This window comes from Lipophrys pholis (assembly GCF_963383615.2).
Source record: "Lipophrys pholis genome assembly, chromosome: 1".
NCBI lineage: Eukaryota > Metazoa > Chordata > Actinopteri > Blenniiformes > Blenniidae > Lipophrys > Lipophrys pholis.
The window spans coordinates 1352399-1372544 of NC_137635.1; the positions used below are offsets into that span (position 1 = coordinate 1352399).

Sequence of the window (20146 nt, forward strand, 5' to 3'; positions counted from 1 at the left end):
CACGTTGCGCATTTATTTTGAAATCGAAGCGCTCATGTTTACTTCCTCTTTACTTCCGCATTCAGTTAACCGGCTTAAACTTCGTTTCCTGCCACTTCCCCTCCGCGTTCAGAGTTTATTCCAGAACATTTAATTAAGTCTCAGCGGTGTTAATTTACACTATCGTGTGTTCCTTTTTGGCCGAGGTTGCTCGGAGTGGAGATGAGTTTGTTTCGACGTTCCGGGTTGAACTTGTTGTAAACGGCCGCGGTGGTTTCATCATCGGGGGAGGAGTCCGACACGTGCACAGCCTCTTCCGATGGATGGAAAGAGCAGGAGATGAATGGAACTTTATAAGAACACAAAGCTGTTTCTGCAAAAAACTAAACAAAAAAAAGTTTATAAGAAGACAGAGGTGCTGCAAACTCAGGAACAGGTAAGGTGGGACTTGAAGTAGCTCAGTGAGGATTAAAGAAAACCTCTTTTTTCAACATTGTTTATATTTTAACTAAACTCTTCACACTAGACATGTTTCTTAATGTATTTAATGGTGCTGTTTCAGTGTTTTTTCTGTGTGTCTCTGGTGATAAAGGCTCTAAAATGAGCATGCTGCTGCACAGGCTGATCCCACAGGATTCACCCAGGCATGTTTATCGTTTGCTGGCCAGGCCACTGACTCAAGGTAAGGAACACTATATCTGCTCTGTATATATGAAGTATTTATTGTGTAGTTTGATCACCCAGCAGCCCCAATTACACAATAAAACAGCACATCTGAACCACAGATTTGAGACTAGAGAGGTTTTGTAGTGCTGTAATATGTATTGATGTATTTGTAACTCTCATCTTTGACTTTGTCTCACCAAATTCCACAACATGAGCGCTCATTTTATTGTGTGATTCATAACTTCAATGCCATCTTTATTTTTTGGTAGGACACATTTACTCTAGTTGTGGCTTCCTTCAGTGTGACATGTTCTACAAGAGTTTTGTTGAAACATTTCACAACACAATTAGAGACTTTTGCAAGTTATATTTGCTGCAGGTCAGCATTTCCCTAAACTGTGCAGTCCCTGAACCAGAAGAGCTGCTACTGAAGTGATTTAATATAAAACTTTATGATAATCAGCTGACTCCCACCTCATAGACGCACAAATGTACCTTTTCTCCATTCCCTGTCTTTTTAAATGGGCTCTCTTTATAAAGAGAATGTTGCTAAAGAAGAAATACATTTCCCATCCAAACTGAGATCAACATAATTTGAAGGCTTTGCGCTGAATGCTCGACTTGTTGATGTTTTGTCTGGAAAATTTGCAATAAAAGCTGCGTATGCATATGTGCAGGCAGATAACGGTGAATTCCAGATGTGTGTCCGTTAACAAGATGTGCAGAGATTTTGTGCCTGCAGGAAGGTCTCTCATGCGCCTCACTGCTCCAGAGAGATGTGTATTGTCAGCACAGGCTTTTTTTTTTTCCTGCTCGACCCGCTGATGTGGCAGTTTGAAGCCTGTGATTATCTGTTTCCCAGGTCACAGATGGATGTAAAAGAGGACTGCACTTACCTCATTCATGCGATCAGTGGAACAAATGTAAAGCAAAACAAGCCGGCTTGCACAGTTACGAAAAGGGAATGAGTAAAAGAATAAAGAAAATAAATGTTCAGGACATTTTCAACAAGTGACATGTGTAAAACGGTATTAAATATAAGTTGATCTTCAGAAATGCTAAAAGGAAAAAATGGAATAAATCAGGAAAACGGATTTTATTTCTAGTTTTACTTCAGCTTTTAATCAACTTCTCCAGTTCCCCACAGACTGGCTCATGGCGGCTCCTTTGCACACCGGAGTGAACTCCGTCAAGCCAAGAGAATTGTGGTGAAGCTGGGCAGTGCCGTGGTCACGCGAGGGGATGAGTGTGGCTTGGCCCTGGGGAGGCTGGCCTCCATCGTGGAGCAGGTAAAACGCAGACACTCTTTTAATGTACTAAAAGAATCTATTTTATTTGTGCTTCATTGCTACTCATTTCAAATTTACTTTCCTTTCTAGTTTGTCTCTCCTGTATGGATATTACAGCAGTAAACTGGCCCACTTTCACTATCAGTTATAGTTACACTTACCTGAAGTAATAAAACAAATAAAAGCAGACTGCTTTTAGTTTTTTAAAGTTGTTTTTTTGCTCAGACAGCCAGTTTTATTCCCCATAGTTTTATTCCCTCCTCTTAGATTTAAAAAATATGTAGTTGTGGGCTGATTTGGGAAGAACTGACAATAAAGGGTGAAACCAGACAGGAAAATAAAGTGTGCTACTAAAAGCTATGTTGTGGCTTTATAGGTGGCCATGTTGCAGAATCAAGGCAGGGAGATGATGATCGTCACCAGTGGTGCCGTTGCCTTTGGAAAGCAGAGACTGAGACATGAGATCCTGCTGTCCCAGAGCGTCCGACAGGCGCTGCACTCCGGACACAGTCAGCTCACAGACATGGTGAGGAACACTTTATTTCTTTGTGTAGCAGAGAAAGACCCGTCACCGGTCCATTATAGGACAAACACAGAGAGACGGTGAATCACACACACACTCACAATACACAACTACGGGCCATTAAGCCGATTAGCCTCAAATGCATGTCGGAGAGCCACTGCAGAGGGAAAACATGCAAACTCTGACAACCCAGACTCCAACCATATTTCTTGGTGACATTTGAGAATCAAAATGTTCTGTTTATTTTTGTGTTTCTTTTGTCAGAATGGAGTTTAACACTGATAAATATACATGGAAATATGTCAATTCTGATTGTATTTGTCATACAGCTCTTTTGAATAAAGTGTGTTTCACTAAATATTAGCATGCTACATATTTAAGCCGTCATAAGGCTGCCTCAAGTTTCTTTATAACAGCTTGTGCCAAATCTATTAGGCCCACTTAGCAGTCTGCTGAATTTAATCTTCCTCGTGTGAATACCTTCTGGGCCTTTATCATTTAATCAAACATCTGTTGGAGGGGTTGCATTAAAGGAAGGGTTTTGTACTTGCGTTGCAGTCTCTGCCGGTGCTGGAGGCCCGAGCCTGTGCTGCAGCAGGACAGAGCGGCCTGATGGCTTTGTATGAGGCCATGTTCACCCAGTACAGCACGTGCACTGCACAGGTACGTGCATCGTAAACAGATGCTGCACATGTGTCTTTTCGTGACTCGCGGCTCAGAAGAAATGTTTTGCTCTCTTCTTTGCTGTCAGGTGTTGGTGACAAATCTGGATTTTCATGATGACCAAAAGAGGCAGAACCTGAGCAGCACGCTGCAGGAGCTGCTGCGTATGAACATTGTGCCCATCATCAATACCAACGACGCTGTGGTGCCCCCTCCGGAGCCCAACAGCGACCTGCAGGGGGTAAATGTGGGTACAGACAGCATGGGGGCGACGCTGGTGCTTGTGATGGTGACAGCGGGAGTGCTGAGGGGTTTTCAGAGACATTTTTTTTTAAAATCTAATTTATATGTGTAGTATTCGGTAACCTTATTTTTCTTTTCCTGAAACGCCTCGGTGAGCCTGCATCACCTCACCAACTCTGCACTCCACTACTGAGGCATGTGCATGGTGGGAGGGGATGGATTGAGGTGCATGCAGTCTGGAGAGACCAGGTCTAACTTTTCTTTGATGAAACATCTTTTTGTTCTCTTCCACAGAATAACGGACAAATAACATAATTTTTTATTTAAAAATTTTTTGGACACATTTAGTAGGTTAGCTGCAGTCGGTCGGGTCTTACCACCAAGTTTCAGCTGGGTGATGTGATGTACACTTTATTTTGTATGACAAAGACTTAAGACAAAATATGTCAAGCATAGAACAGAGGTTCCCAAAACAAAAGAATTCGGTGGCTCCTCGGGTCTCCAATGTAACATTACCACATTTCTGAAGTACCACAGTGGGTATGAGTCACTGTATAAATCTGTAGTATATATAAAACTTACACAGCACCTCACCGTCTAAAGTTCACTTTTTCCACCATATTTATGGCTTCGGTGAAGCTAATGAATGCTGGGTATTTTAATTTAATGGACATTTAGCCATCATATCGGTACACTTAGTGCTTGCACATGAGTCCATACAACTTGAGGCATGCAGTACTAAACTATCAGCATAGTAAGAAGAGGAGGGAGGACCCGATAGGCAGCCACATCTGAGCCAAACACCTTATAGTGGAAAAACGTCCTATTTCTATTTCTACCTTGGGGCCAACTCAGTTTATATCCTCACATGTGCAATACATCATTATTTTAAAAACCTCCCATGATTTTTAACTTGGCTCCGCTTCTTAAAGTGTTTACTTTCTTATCTAACACAAATTGGCACAAGAAGCTGGATCCCTGGTTACCTGATAATTACTGTTTGCCTTTTTCCCCTGATGGTCCAGCAAACAGCGACGGTACATTCAAGTTTAGGTTTGGTTTTTATTCATCAGCTTGGCACCAGCCGAATAGAAAAGACTGATTTATTGGCGGGTGGTTGACTTCCTGCTGCTGCTGTTCAGTCTTTCGGAGCTCACGTCGGCAATTCTTGTGATTGTTTAGGTGATCAGCATTAAGGACAACGACAGCCTGGCAGCGCGGCTCGCCGTCGAGATGAGGGCTGACCTGCTCGTCGCGCTGTCTGACGTAGAAGGTATGTGTGTGTTTCCACAACAACAGTCTGGGTCAGCTGTTAGGTAACAACACCATCTGTCTGCGCTCTTCACCGGAGGGGGGGAAAGCAGCACTTTCAGGGTCAAATGAGACTCCTGTGAGAAAGACAAACACAGACCTTCTGCCTTTATGTTTGGAATGAATGCTGATGGGGTTGTCACAGCGCCGCCTTGTCAAGTCTCTGCAGTCAGTCAGCATCAACTGAGGAACTTATAGTTCTTTTCTTTATGTATTTTTAAGAGTCGAACTCCAAGTTAGACTGATTGAGATTTTTGCATCTCTGTGGTAAAACTGCACTTAAAATATTGTTGCATTTCTGTGTATTTGTCATCCAGATTAATTTTCTTGGGCATGTTCCCCATAACGCAGGACTTTACAACAGTCCCCCTGGAACAGATGATGCCAAACTCATTGATATCTTCTACCCCGGAGACCAGCAGTCCATTACCTACGGGACAAAGTCCAGAGTGGGACTGGGTGGTATGGAGGCCAAGGTGGGTCTTGGAAATGTTTCTTGACATTAAAATCTACATTCAAGCGTGATCTTGATTAACTTTATTTATTTGGGCAAAGTTAAAGGCCTTTTGGATGCTGTGGTTTTTTTATTTCAATGTTTACAACAGGAGACCTTTTTTTACTTTGAAATTAAAAGATTCTGAAAATATGTGAATAACTGATTTTGCTCATATTTTCTATAACACTTTTGTTATTATGGTAATAGTCTAATTTATCTAAACTAATACCAAATCGTAATTGACTTTTGAAATTCAAACCGATATTTTTTCATTTGAGAATTAAGTTTTTGAGTCTTCGGTTCATATTTTGTGTAAATAGGCCACAGAATACAAACTATGTACGGGCCTTGTTGCCACTCTCCTCTGGCTGCTGACAGTCGCTTCATATTCAAAGGTCTCTGTGGCTCCAGGAGCAGCTTTTCTCTGGCTGCAGATACAAGCACACATAACAGTCCGCTTGTCCACATGAAGGAAATTCCCACAATACCTGGATTTTGGCTGAAAAGTGAAGTTTTTGGGCTTTCAGAAAACATTAGAAATTTTTATTGTTCTAACAACTAACACAGTTCAGTAGTTCAACATTGCAGCTAAACAAATACGAATTGTTTATTTATTTATTTTTATTATTTAGCCCTCTCGAATAATGGCGAGATCCATGCTGGTAATTATTGTTCTTGCTATATGAAGTTATTCAAAACTATACCAGCCAAATAGTGGCCAGCCTATCCATCTGGTTTCTGTACTGCTTGATCCAACATCCCAGCTGCCTGCGGACAAAGGCAGAGTAACTCCTGGACCATCGGGCCACAGTACAGCAAAGTAGAGCCAAGAAAAGTCAAACCTGGACTTGAACCAGAGACATTTTCCTTATGGCGCTAACCACCAATGTGCTACTTAAAGTGTTGAGACGAGAGTATTAAGTATGTCGCCTACAGGCCAAAAGAGAGTCCAATCTGGCTTTAAGTAAAAATTACAAAGAAAGAATTAATTAACTGCAAATTTTCAATTAAAACAACAGCTGTTACAAGTGTGTCGACCTTGGGTCGCGCACTTTTAGGAAAAATTAGCAAGTTAAACAACACTTAGGAGCAGATTGTAGCAGGAGGCTGTTGTGAAAACTTGCTTCCTCATTGCTCGCAGATTTACAATCGATTAATATGTAAGAAACGTGCACGTTAGTGGCTGCAGAAGTCATGTGCCGTTTAGCGAGAATTACTGAAGCACACAGGTTTTGTAAAGAAGAAGAATCCTAATGTTCTTGTAGCTCTGCACTAAAACCTAGAAAAGCATTTAAAGTTGATGTTATCAGTAATGGATTGTCTGAAGTCAAATGGGACCGTTTCGGTTCCCTGAATAGACCTAATGTACAATAATTATACAATATATATTATATATATTTTCTTTAAATAGTAAATGGACTTCACTTATATAGTGCTTTTCTTTCCACCGTTAATCTCATTCACCCTTTCACACACCAACGGAGGCACTCAGTCCATCCATTGGGAGCAGTTTGGGGTTCAGTGCCTTGCTCAAGGACACTTCGACATGTGAACAGGGGACAGTGGGGAAATGGGGAAATCGAACATGCAACCAATTCCACCTGAGAGATGATCACTCTGCCAACCGAGCCACAGCTGCCCAGCATATCCTGTTCTTTTTTTGTTTTTAACGTACTCTTTATTCACATTCTTGCAGTATCATAGTACAAGTTTCTGCATTTATTTTTCTTTTTTCTCCGTTGCCAGACGGAACAGAAACATCAAATTAGGAACCAATGTGTCCCTTTTGAAATGTACAGATGAACATGCACGGGAAAGTTCACTAACATGCCATATAACTCCGCCACCCGCAGGTGAAGGCTGCTCTCTGGGCGCTCCAGGGCGGAACCTCGGTGGTCATCGCTAACGGCACTCATCCCAAAGTCACGGGCCACGTCATCACGGACATTGTAGAAGGGAAGAAAGTAGGAACCTTCTTCTCTGAAATCAAACCTGCAGGTAAGCCGAACAATGGCCGTCTTGTCTGTCTCACATCAGAAGCACTGCAGCGTCTGCTACGTTGCTCCTCTGCAGGCCCATCAGTGGAGGAGCAGACAGAAATGGCGAGTAACTGTGGTAGAAGCCTGGCCGCTCTGCTTCCAGATCAGGTAATGCATCGTTAACCTTCTCATTCAATAAATATACTGTGTCCATAACTGTATAAGCGTTCAACCACATGCTTATCATGCCTGTAATTTGGTTGTATGTGTTGTCAGAGAAGTGAGATCATCTGTCAGCTCGCCGACCTTCTGACTGAAAGGAAGGAAGAAATTCTGGCTGCAAACAAAATGGACCTGGACCTGGCTGTCGGTGCAGGTATCAGGAACATCGCATTGCGTCTGTGTTCAGGTTTAAAGAAAAGGATGCGGTGTAGCGCCTGAACTGTGCACCACTGTTTGAGTTTTCATTGCCTCTGATATTCCATGCTTAGTTCTTATTAATGCTGAAGTAAAGATTTGTGGTTATATGGACTGTGCAATCTTGTGCTTTGGAGTGTTTTTCAGAGTGATATATGTGTATGAAGCTTACCGCTCACTGAAAAACACTGTGCCAATTCTTTAATTTTTCTTAACATAATCTGAATGTACGAGGTTCCATTCATCTGTCTTCTGTGAAGCTTTATCCAGTTTAGGATTGTAGTGAGCGAGAGCTGATTCAGGCTGACTGGGTGAAGGAAGGTCACCCGACCATTACAGGGTAAATCAGAGTGAGATAATCTCACACCGGTACCTGGACAAAACCCTCACAAGCAAACATCACACAGAAAAGCCCCTCAAGCCCACTTTGAGTGCTATCCACCATATCTATCCATTATCCTCAGATTTCTAATCCATAACTCGCCACCAGAGGGCAACCATTACTTTCTCTTTACTCTGAAGACGCCTGTTAGTGCTTGTTATCATTACACCTAATTGTGAGGTCTCACGCTGCCTTCTCCTCCCACAGGCCATTTGCTTCCAGCCATGCTGAAACGTCTGAGCCTGTCACCTTCCAAACTCAACAGCCTGGCCATAGGCCTGCGTCAGATAGCCGTGGCAGCCCAGGACAGTGTGGGCCGTGTGCTGCGCAGGACCAGGGTGGCTCAAAACCTGGAGCTGGAGCAGATCACAGTACCCATTGGGGTGCTCCTGGTCATCTTTGAGGCCCGACCTGACTGCCTGCCACAGGTGCTTCTGCACAATTTTAGCATTTTGTTTTCCAATAGTCAGTCTATTTTATGCATTTTTTGAAAAAAAAAGAAGAAGAAGAAGAAAATCTCACTCAGTTTTCCCATATTTATTTTGTGTGAAGGTGTCAGCCCTGGCCATAGCCAGTGGCAACGCTCTTCTGTTGAAGGGGGGTAAAGAGGCAGCCAACACCAACCGTGTCCTCCACCAGCTCACCCAGGAGGCGCTCTCCATACACGGAGTCGGAGAGGCTGTGCAGCTGGTAATCTCATTGGTTGTTAAAAGGCAATATGAAAACAATCTCCTCATGTCCCATCACACTGACGTGGGGTCAAAACGCCTCACCTCCGTCATTTACCCATCAGCTTAGGGGGGTGTCATTTGTTTTCCTAATAACGGCAACACGAACTCTCTGCTGTTTCTGACGAACAAGGTGAGCACTCGCGAGGAGGTTGAGGATCTGTGCCGACTAGACAAAGTGATTGACTTGATCATCCCGCGAGGTTCATCCCAGCTGGTGCGAGACATTCAGCGAGCGGCCAAGGGCATCCCGGTGCTGGGCCACAGCGAGGGAATCTGCCACGTCTACGTCGATGCCGAGGCCAGTGTGGACAAAGTCATTAAAATAGGTCAGTGAATGAATATTTCAGCTATATCACAGATGTCTTCTACGTTAAAGGTTAAGTACTTGGAGGACATGATTTATGATATAAATTGATATTATCTTCTAGTGAGGGACTCCAAGTGTGACTACCCGGCTGCATGCAATGCAATGGAAACTCTGCTGATCCACCGGGACATCCTGAGGACTCCTCTATTCGATCAAATAATTGACATGCTGCGCACTGAACGGGTAAAATAACTCAAGCGTGTCGTCGCCACGTTAAACCAAAAAAGTTGTTTTCTCAAGTACTTAAAAAAAAATGAATATTTAAATTTGAAAATAACTCATTTAGGCCAAATCAAAGAGCTGAAGACACGATCTTGACATAGGTTGATATACTATACAGATAAAATAACAGGATCTGTTCAATTAAAGTTGTAGGCTTTGTAGCCAACAGCTTCAAAAGCTGGCTCAAAAAAATGTTTTATATATATATATATATATATATATATATATCAAATGAGATGCCTTTTCCATGGGCTTGAACACACAAACTATTTTGATCGGTTTGAGGTACTAAATGAAACAGCCCTCATTGTTTGTGTTTTCTTTCACTGTTGTTCCTTTTGAGTGATCATGGCTCTGTTGCATGTCATCATCAGGTGAAGATTCACGCAGGCCCTCGGTTCGCCTCCTACCTGACGTTCAGCCCCTCAGAGGCCAAGTCCCTCAGGACAGAGTACGGAGACCTGGAGTGCTGCATGGAGGTGGTGGACAGCATGCAGGAGGCCGTGGACCACATACACAAGTATGGCAGCTCCCACACAGACGTTATCATCACGGAAAATGGTAGGTGACACTGTGGCTCGCCCTGTTGATTAGCATTTTAAAACTGCCAGCACTCACCCACTACTTTAGTCTCATCTTACCTCACTATCCAAGATGCATCCGTCAGTTGTGGCCGGCGTCCTCTCGGTCCATGCCTCTCGCCGTCACTGTCTAACATTCATCAAGTTCTCCTGCTCGCTGTGTCGTTTCATTTCCCCTTCCCGCTCACTTTCTGCCACGGCGGCTAATGAGCAGTGGCATTTTGTTGTCAGGATGAGTGCACACCCTCCCTTTGTGACTCTAATGTAGTGGACAGAAGCCATTTAAAATGTACAGCAGATGATTCACAGTTTAAAAGACTCGTCCCTGTCATAACTTTGAATCACGCTCAAACATTCCCCTGTCTTTTGAAGAGAACCATCACACGGCATCTTCCCTAACATGTTGTGATGGAAACTGTCCTGTGCAGCGTCCGCAGAGGATTCCCTGATTTTACAGGCTGTGACCATATTGCACGTGGACAGTGTTGACACTTTGCCATTTTTCTTCTTCTTTTTTTTTTTAATTACACAGAAATTTTCAAGCAAACTTGTTGGAAACTAAATGATTCTTATAAAGACTTCAGGAAAGATATTTTTGCATAGTATTTAATAAAAGAAAACAAAATTTGATATAAAAGTGGAACTGCAAGATTTAAATAGATATTCTGAGTGTTTTCCCACTTTCTTTTGACAATCGAATCATTGAGCACTATTTGAAAAGTGCATTTCTACACCGACTCATCTGGAGTGAAGGATTAACTGCTGCCCTCTGGTGGCCACAGAAGGTACCTCAACGAAATACTCAACTTCCAGCAAATATGTGACCGAAGAGATTGTGGATCTAAAGCCTGTCAGGGAGGGATGCTTTGACATGTGTAGGTATGTAGCTGAACTGAGATAAATTTTTTGGGCAAAAAGTATTAAAGTAGGGTACCTGTGAGGTCAAAAGACAATTAGCTCGCCTTTTTTTAATTTGTTTCCTGTACGTTTGCATCCAGATGAGCTGCTTAGACATTGAATCGAGTAACTCCAGGAAATCTGTTGGTGACATTTAGACTTTTAAACATGATATCAGAAATATGATGTGTGTCTACAGGTTGAATGATTACAATGGCATCAAATCTACTGTACCTGCAAAACAAATGGTGGCATTTCTTTTACGAGCATCCATGCAGTTTTAGCCAAGTATTATGCTAATTTGATAAATCTGAGATCGTAAAGACAAATATGACTCTTTCCCACAGAGGACACAGCAGAGCAGTTTCTGCAGCAGCTGGACAGTGCCTGTGTTTTCTGGAACGCCAGCTCTCGTTTCGCTGATGGCTACCGGTTTGGACTGGGTATGTGGTAGATCTGTCATAATACCCACTGCTTTTCATTTAAATCTCTTTTTCCTCAGCATCCTTGCTTAATTTTACCTCCCCTAAACGATGACTTACCGTCTTCTTTATTCTCTGTAGGAGCAGAGGTAGGTATCAGCACGGCTCGTATTCACGCCCGGGGTCCTGTCGGCCTGGAGGGGCTTCTCACCACCAAGTGGGTCCTCCGAGGCGACGGCCACACGGCAGCCGACTTCTCAGAGAACGGCACCATGAAGTATCTCCATGAAAACCTGCCGGTCGGTCAGACTTTACCTGGTCAAAGGGACAGCAACTAGTCCAGGACTTTAAATCAGCATAGATGTTGATTGAAACCAGCTGTGTTCCTCCACAGTAAACTCCCAGGGTCTTTAGAAACCTCTGAAGCACACAAATGGAAAGAGTCTTTCAACACATCAGTGGACTTTATATATATATATATATATATATATATATATATATATATATATATCAGGACCAAGAGTTTACACACGTTCTAAAGTCTACCTCAGCCTATTGTACACATATTCACATTGTGTACGAGTAAAGTAAGTCGCCTTAGTACAGTCTTGCAAGAGGCATTGTCACGACACTCAGTACACAGTTTTGCAGTAATTAAGGAAACTGAGCTTTGGCTGATGTTACTTCATGTGAAATTACAAATTCTACTCAGCTTGTGTCTTTGGAGGTACTAGAAATATTTATACTTTATCAGAACATGAAACTGAGTTGTTGCTCATGATGATGAATCTGTCTGACTGCTCAGTTTTACAGGAGTCATTCCAAGCTGCACTATCGACTATAAAGCAAAGTATTATGAAGACTGACATGTTATAAGTTTATTAAGAATATTCAAATCTTATCAACATATTCTACCATCTGACAAAAAAGATCCATTGAAAGCCCACTTGACTGTGTCATACTTGTAATGAAGTTTATTGAGGAAACGTGGTAGTAAAGTAACACATGCAGCCGTACTTAAAAGTACTCAAAGCACTCAAAAGTACTCAAAGCACTCAAAAGCACTTAATTTCCTTTTTTACTGAACTAGATATTTATCAGGTCAAGAAAGTTGTTGTGTCTATTCTGCCAATAAAATAACAGTATTATTAAGATAAGCATGCTTTTAATTAATTCAAATATTACATTTGTAAAACAGTCAAAACTTTATAAAACTTGAATATTTATTCTGATGATGTCATTTCAGCACAAGGAACAGCAAGTCAACAAACATACCAAAACATATTATTACCAACAAAAGACACATCATGACTTTTATCAGCTCAGTATAACGATTGACTTCATACAATAAAATGACTGTCCAAACTATTGGTTGAATAAAATACTTCTTTGAATTTGATCTCAATTCATAATTCAAGCCTGATTTTTACCGACAACATTGAATCAGCTGGTAAAACCTTATTTGTCAATACATTTATTTTCTCCTGTATGTTTAGAATTTGACCAGGTTTCGGTGTAAATACTTTTCTTTCATTCACCTGATCGCTAACAAGAGATGAAACCTGTAGTCATTTATATTTTACCATTTCAAATGCTTCAATTTAATATTAAACTCTTTTAATTGGGTGACTTTACAACCTCTAAGATTAAAAAAAGTATTAGATACCATGTACATGGAATGCAAAGTGCAGATTATTACAATAACATGCTGTATTTAAATTTTTATAGCTTTAAAATTTCTCTAAATGGACTAAAACTGTCACTAAATATAAAAAACAAAAAGACACTATTTTGTTCCGACTTCCCAGAAACTACTGCGTTGAAGTGTGTATTTTAAATGGCCATACTGTCTGCTATGCATATCAACAAATACAGTGTGAGTATTTTTATATATTCAGTGCATCAATCCTAATGAGAGTGTGATGACGTCTGTTACCGAAGCAAAGAGGCCGAAACAAAATGTTCCATTTTCAATAACTCTCCGAATCTCACACACGTTGCTCCCATCTTCTCTGTTCAGCACAACATTTAGTCTGGAGTCCTGCGACTGTCAAACTTCTGATTGTTGGGAAGAAACGTGAAAATAGGATGCGCTGCCAGACGTAATAATTTGACCATAAAGGGTTAATTAGAGGACTGATGTTAAAATAAATCTGCACCTCCATTTCAATTCCTATTTTTAAAATTTATTTATTTAAATAGCGTTGCCAGTTTTGCTCATTTCTTTTTTCATGCTTTGTTGCATTCCTCCTTGTTCCTCGTGGCGCCCAGAGCCTCTGTCAGAGCACAGATAGTAATTGACAAGCTGCCTCCTTCCAGCTTGAGGGGAGAATGCGACTGCTTTTAAATGAAGCTCTGTACCATTTCAGCCTCTGAGCTGCTATCTGATCTCTCACGATGCACATTTAAGGTTTGGTTTGGGTGTTTTAATAGCTGCATTGTAGAATAAAAAAGAAAGTTGAAAAAGAATATTTGGGTGTTTTTCTTACTTTCTTTGAATGTCTTTTTTAAATGCAAAAATGTTGGGGATTTTTTTTATTTCTTTTTTAAACACGTATGTTCATCTATGTCCTGACGCCTTTCTACTTTCACAAAGAACACAAATTAATGGAACTGGGGGGGGGGGGGGGGGGGGGGGGGGGGGGGGGGGGGGGGGGGAGTCATACTGATCTGAAAAACAGATGTCTAAAAAGGCCCTTTTTAAAGTTGCCCATAGGGGAATTCGTATTGCTGGAAGTGGGGCAAGGAAGATGGAAGACAATACTATAGAGGTTTAATTATCCAGCCATCACAAATGAAAAGCGAGAAAAGGAGAACTGAGACTAATAATGGAATCACAGGCTCATGTTCTGGGTTTCTCTCGTTTCTATTTCTCTTTTCTATCATCTAAAGAATTCATTCTCCAAAACGCACTACTTACCCTTCAATCGGCTCCCCATCACAAGTCCAAAGGGTTCAGAGATGAAGAGGAAGACAAAACTCGGATCTCACTCCTTTGTCCTTTTTATGTGTGAAGCGATTGAAAATATCATCTAAATGACTGGAGGTAGAGAAGAAACTAGGGACAGTGAGTACTGCCGCTTTGATGCAGTGAATTGTATTTTACTATTATCTTGTGGATCAGAGTAGTTTGCTACGGTTACAGTAGTTACTGAGGGGTGCGTGTACATCCGGTGACTTCATCCCGTTAAAGAGATCCTGAGGAGGGTTTTGTTGTGAAACGGAGGCAAACGACCAAAATACTCTGTTTTCTATCTCCGCGTTGTTTTGATGGCTTCTTGAACATTTCCACAATAAGCTCCGTCTTTGAATCTCTTGGTTTCATTTATTTCTCTTGCAGCTAAAACGTGAGGGCCGTCGAAATGAAAATATTGGAATTATATCCCAACGAATATCCTCTCATGTTCTTTGTCATAATTCAACCCAAACACTGACATGAGGGCGTCGACTGTATTGCTGCTGTTGATATTTCTGCAGTCCGTTTCCAGTTGTTTCTGTGTTGTGGTGGATAGTCGTGTTACTTCACGGAAAGAAATTGATTTGGTATTTTCATTCTGCTCACAGTGTGAATATTCAGAGTTGAGGAAAGACTTTGGGGCTTTTCTCTGCAGAGTTTGCATTTTGTTCCCGTCAGTGTGTTTTTGTTTTCTTCAGATTTCTTCCCACCGTCCAAATCATATGTTAAAGTGACTCTAGATTTTGCCTTCACCAATATTCAGCTGGGATCATATCTACCCCCCCCCCCCCCCCCCACCCCCCACCCCCCATGACCTTAAGTGCAGAACATGAAGACATTTTTGATGGATTTCTTTTATGTAAAGCTGCGATCATATTAATCATAAAATCAAATGAACATGTTTTTTCCAGTTCTGTGTGAGTCTAAAATGCTTTTTTTTTTTTTTTTTTTGTCCTTGTTAATGTTTAAAACTCCTGCCCCCTTTTGACCTTAGATTAACTTCTACTTATATCTTGAGCCAGGCAGCCTGTACATTCTCCTCTCATCTCTTCTAAAGCGTTGCCCCCAGACTCCAGCTGATCAGATCCCGTGTTGCGCCCTGTTGATGTTGTGTTGTCCGCTGGGCATTGTTGTCCACAGATATGAAAAGGGAATGATGAGGGCAAATCACTGGACGTGTACAGCAAAGCTGACAGTCCTTTAATTGGACATTACTCAAGGCCAAAACTCATATTTCTTGTACTTGATCTTAAGAGACTCTCAAATGCACTCCCTGCTGGGCTTCAAAATTTTTTTGAATCAATAATTAATGGTCAAAGTTATTTATTCATGTGTATCTTCGCCAATTACGCAGCGTCTAATTAACAATTTCAATAATTGATATTTATTTCTGAAAGGGTTCAGTATCTTGGGCTGATGAAAAATGCATGAGCCGGGATGTGGACTGGGTTTTGTTTTTTGTTCTGAGAGAGCTTGATGCTCGGGGCTAATACCAGGCCACTTTGACTCCAACTCTTTGAGTTGGCACTGGCCCTGTGATGTGGATCTAATACGGGCATCTTTCATGGACCCAAAGCGCTTACTCTGTACCATGTGATCTCATAAAGACTCCAACATGCCCATTCTGAGATACCCTTTTTTTTTTTTTGGGTCTTTAATAGTGAACTTCAAAGAATGAGCTTCTGTTTCCTTGATAATTTTTCTTTGTGTATGTGGACCGACGATATCGGGAAAAAAAAAAAAACTGTAGAAACTCTCAGTCTTGCTCGGACCTCAGCGGTTACATGACTGCGTCTAACTCTGTGGCCTGATGAAACTAAAGTTCAAACGCTGTGTTAAAGAGAAAACTATCACTCAGATTCATGACAAGCCATATCCCCCTGATCTTTTGATAGTGACAGCTGGAGTAGTCAATAGGAAATTAACAAAGGCTCTCTTTAGTTGACTTTCATCAAGTTTTCATTTATTGTGATTCCAGGAGGACAGGAGGTTGGGGACTGGCGAGGCAAATCGTTTTGCGATGGAGCAACCAAAGCAAAAAAAAAAAAAAAAAAAAGATCCTCATGGTTGACTGTGAGCGTTGCTTGAGTTGGAGATGAACTTCACCCAACAATGCAAAGCAACCCAGCAAAACCAGACCCTCAACGTGAGACACACCGAAGTTAATCTAATGTGCGGTTTCAGGTTCGGACAGCAGAGTGTTGAGACGACACTGAAACAGTGGTGGGATCAAGGGGAGACATGACGGTGGAATCTTAACAATGGGGGAAGGGGGGGGGGGGGGGTCGGGAAGGGTTAAAAAAATGGAATCAGTTGAGCTCGGTGACACGTCTCAGAGAACCGATGGTGGGGGTGGTGCTTCCCCACTCGCTGTGTCTCCTGTACTCGCCGGGACGCAGGAAGTACTGGCGCCCCCTGTAGTTGGGGTGTTCGTGCATCATCCAGTAGCCCTCCATGACGTTGACGGAGGAGATGTCGCGGGTGTGGAAGCGCTCGTGCAGATCTGGGCAGTCGTCCATTAGCTCCAGATTTTGGCCTCCAAAGTCGGACCGCTCAAAGATCTTCATCCTGTAGTTCCCATTGTACTTAGGAAGACATGAGAAAATAAAGTTACGGTTGCCATGTCAGGTGACCACTTCACCAACTCCTCCACCACAGTCCTACATAAACAGACCTGCTCTAATAAGTTCAGTGGGGAGAGAAATGTGCTAGAGTGGCCACAGCTACTGGCACGGAGCAGTGAAAGCAGCAGCACTGGGCTTGAGAACTAAATAACGCTGAACTGGCACTTATACAGATAAACCCTTTTAGGGGGAACATTTGCTGCAAACGGTGTCGGACATGAGTTAAAAACTCACAGGTGGCACCATACGGCAGGAGCGGATGCAGTCATTGAAGCCTGCCCAGCGTTGGTAGTCGGGGTACTCTCCCTTGTGCAGGATGTACTGGTAGCCGCCATAGTTTGACTTCTCGTAGGCCACCCAGCAACCGCTGTCAACCTTTATCGAGTTGCAGCGGCTGAAGTGGTTCTGCATCTCGGGGCAGTCACTACTGCACTCGTAGTGACGGCCCTGGAAGTTCCTGTCTTCATAGAAGATAATCTGCAACAGATGAGAGGACATGGCAGTGTCAGTGCAAAGTCCAGACAAAAAGACAAAAACATCACCTAGACTTTAAAACAAGAATGAAAAAAACAAAAGATAAGAATCCTAATCATACCATTTGGTATTCCGAACAAGGATTTCACGTTGGTTATATTGAACAAAGTTTTTTTTTTTTAACAGAATATCTGGAAGTGAAGAAGTTTTTAAAAAGATAAACTAAAAGGAGTTTCAAAAAAAGTCCCAGATGATCTGCCAGAAGCAAAGTTTGACAAAATACTGTATAGCATGTGGTATATTTTAATAAAGAGAAAGGGAAGTTTACAAGACTTTGTGAAAAGTTTTTGGTCTATTCCCTCACGAGATTTGACTCTAATTGCAGTAGAAATGTCCTTAACAGAACAAAAAGATTTCTATCGGCAGATTTCATTTAAATTCCATTTCATTAATGAAAGAATATTTTAGTAAATTGTGACGAACAAGCTCTTGTAGAACAACTGACCAATACATTTTTACCTCTGAAATTCAACAGTTATGACTTTGTCAAGGTCTTTAGCATTTTTATTTAACAATAAAGAAAACAATCTCAATTATCAGTTGCAGCAGGTTCATCTGCTGTTTTAGCAAATAAATATTCCACATGTCAAATATTGCCACTGAAACCATCTCGACTGTAAAATCAGTGAGGTTTTCTTACCTTGCCCATTGTAACTGTGTAAAGTTCAGACCAGACCGGTCGGTGGGCTGTATCAGACCTCTTTATAGACCCTGCTGGGATCAGGGCTTTGCAAGCGTGAAACAAAGCTTCGTCGTGTCAGCACAGTTTGCGCTATAGACGGCAGAACACTATAGGACCGGTGAGCTGCAGCAGCTGCTTTGTCTTTGTCAAAGCTCTGTCTGTCTATGGAAAATACTGTACAACTGCATTTTCTCAAAGGCCTACAAACAACAGTCGCAACATGTGCCTTTATGGGTGTGAATGCCAGAACCCTGGGAGAAAGGACAGGGTGTGTTTCCATAGGGTTTGTTTTATTTTTTTTTAACTTTTCTTGCAGTAATGTGCTTTTATGGTTTCATCATAAGCAGGAAACAACCGCGCAGCTTTCTATTGCAGTTCACACTTGTACACAAATAACTTGACACAACAAACATGATGGAAAATTCAGTGTTCAACGTTTATTAAAGATGCGTGGATGGTGTTTACATGGGAGTCCTCATTCTCCTGAATGAGCCCACCATGGGGTTGTGGCAGCCCCAGTCACCGCAGGCCCTGTACTCTCCGGGCCGCAGGAAATACTGGCGTCCCCTGTAGTTGGGGTGCTCGTAGAAGATCCAGAAACCCTCCATGATGTTGCAGGAGTAAATGTCACGGAAACGGAAGCGGTCGAGCACGTTGGGGCAGTCGTCCATGAACTCCATAGTGTGTCCCATCATGTCAGGCCTGTTGTAGATCCTCATCCTGTAGGAGCCTCTGTACTGTATGTGCGAGAGACAAGAGCAAGATCACTATGCTGTTCTGGTAGAGGTGAACCCTGAGGAGAACTCTTTAGCTGAGCTGATTTTTTAATTCAAGAGAGTACTTGCATGACTTTTTTTTTTTTTTTTCTTTTGTTTTACCTGAGGTAACAAATGAGGATGAGCACTAACTCTTCAGGAGCATGATTGAATTAGAATTATTTTTTTTTTACCTCCCTGAACTGCCAAAAACACTCAATGTGACTAGCGGAATTATAGTGAAGGCACAAAGTCTTTTGGGGGACTCGTCATATTCCTTTTAAAGCTGCTTGTGCCTCTCCTAGCGGGGCCTTGCAGCCCAGACTTTTATGCCATGACCTGCATGAGTATCTGTAAATGACATCAAAAAGCCCGTGATTGACATCCATTTCTGAAGCGGTATTTGATGTACAAGGTGAGCGGGGGATAGAGAGGGAGACTACCAAATCCTGTCTGTCTGTTTGATTGACTTACAGGGGGGAACATCTGGCAGGAGCGCACGCAGTTGTTGAATCCCATCCAGCTGCGGTATTCAGGGTACTCGCCGGGGCTGAGGATGTACTGGTAGCCCATGTAGTGGGGCTTCTCGTAGGCCACGCAGTGACCCCCGCTGATCCGGATGGAGTTGCAGCAGTTGAAGTGCCTGTAGGTGTCCATGCAGTCACTGCTGCACTCCCAGTGGCGGCCCTGGAAGTTGCGGCCCTCGTAGAAGATAATCTTGGAAAAAGGAGAGAGAGAGAGAAAAAAGCATGTATCCCTCAAGTTTTCTTTGGATTTTCTAGTTGCTGTACTGCTGAGCAGACTGTAGGGGACACTGCTCTCCCTTAAACAAACTCTATTACTTTTCATGAGACCTTCAAACTTTTCCTGTGCTCCCGTGTACTAGTTGGAGAGTTTAACAGCTAACTAAGCTACTTTCCCATCGAAAAGTTTTTTTTTTTTCCTGTCCAATCAGAAAGAACACCTAAACTCCTCAAATGTGAGGATACCAAAATAAAAGCAAATAACATTTTCACTGAATTGAGAACCTCCGCTGCTCCTCCACTCATACACTGCATTTCTGTCTCAAATAGCAGCATTTCCATCTTCTCCTCCTCGTTTCAAACGGATGTCTTCCTGCATGTGAGCTCATACCTTTCCCATGGTTGTGGGGCTTTGGATGTTTGCGCACCGTAGCCCCAGACACTCTTAGAGGTCCTTTTATACTCTCCTGCTGGTGATGAGGCCTCTGACACGTCAGGGACTACTACTCTTTACCTTTTCAGATGCCCACCACTGTTCCCTTTGTCTGACACCCCACGGGGAACTTATCTCCTGTCTGCTAGAGTTTACCTATAGAATTGACGACCCCCCCCTCCCAAAAATAAACAACACACAAGAGGTATTCTGTGTTTGCATGACCCTTGTTCTGCTGTGACCTTGTGATG

At 42.3% G+C, this 20146-nt stretch overlaps 3 protein-coding genes across 3 annotated transcripts; 1 reads left to right on the forward strand and 2 right to left on the reverse strand.

Moving 5' to 3' along the window:
- Positions 1-2310: 2310 nt before the first annotated feature.
- aldh18a1 (aldehyde dehydrogenase 18 family, member A1) lies at positions 2311-11506 on the forward strand (the record flags this gene model as incomplete). The annotated part of the gene is made up of 15 exons (XM_080489253.1): positions 2311-2460; positions 3016-3120; positions 3209-3367; positions 4546-4636; positions 5026-5150; positions 7024-7168; positions 7244-7317; positions 7426-7525; positions 8156-8376; positions 8501-8638; positions 8810-9005; positions 9108-9229; positions 9643-9829; positions 11094-11189; positions 11310-11506. The coding sequence occupies exons 1-15, from the start codon at positions 2317-2319 to the stop codon at positions 11504-11506; spliced, it is 2100 nt and encodes a 699-aa protein (XP_080345379.1). The 5' UTR covers positions 2311-2316.
- A 4927-nt stretch (positions 11507-16433) lies between these two features.
- On the reverse strand, positions 16434-18377 carry crygmx (crystallin, gamma MX; the record flags this gene model as incomplete). The annotated part of the gene is made up of 4 exons (XM_080477982.1): positions 16434-16709; positions 16983-17225; positions 17923-17936; positions 18347-18377. The coding sequence occupies 4 exons, from the start codon at positions 18375-18377 to the stop codon at positions 16434-16436; spliced, it is 564 nt and encodes a 187-aa protein (XP_080334108.1).
- A 48-nt stretch (positions 18378-18425) lies between these two features.
- Positions 18426-19862, reverse strand: crygmxl2 (crystallin, gamma MX, like 2; the record flags this gene model as incomplete). Its single annotated transcript, XM_080478206.1, has 3 exons — positions 18426-18701; positions 19194-19436; positions 19854-19862. The coding sequence occupies 3 exons, from the start codon at positions 19860-19862 to the stop codon at positions 18426-18428; spliced, it is 528 nt and encodes a 175-aa protein (XP_080334332.1).
- Positions 19863-20146: the final 284 nt, after the last annotated feature.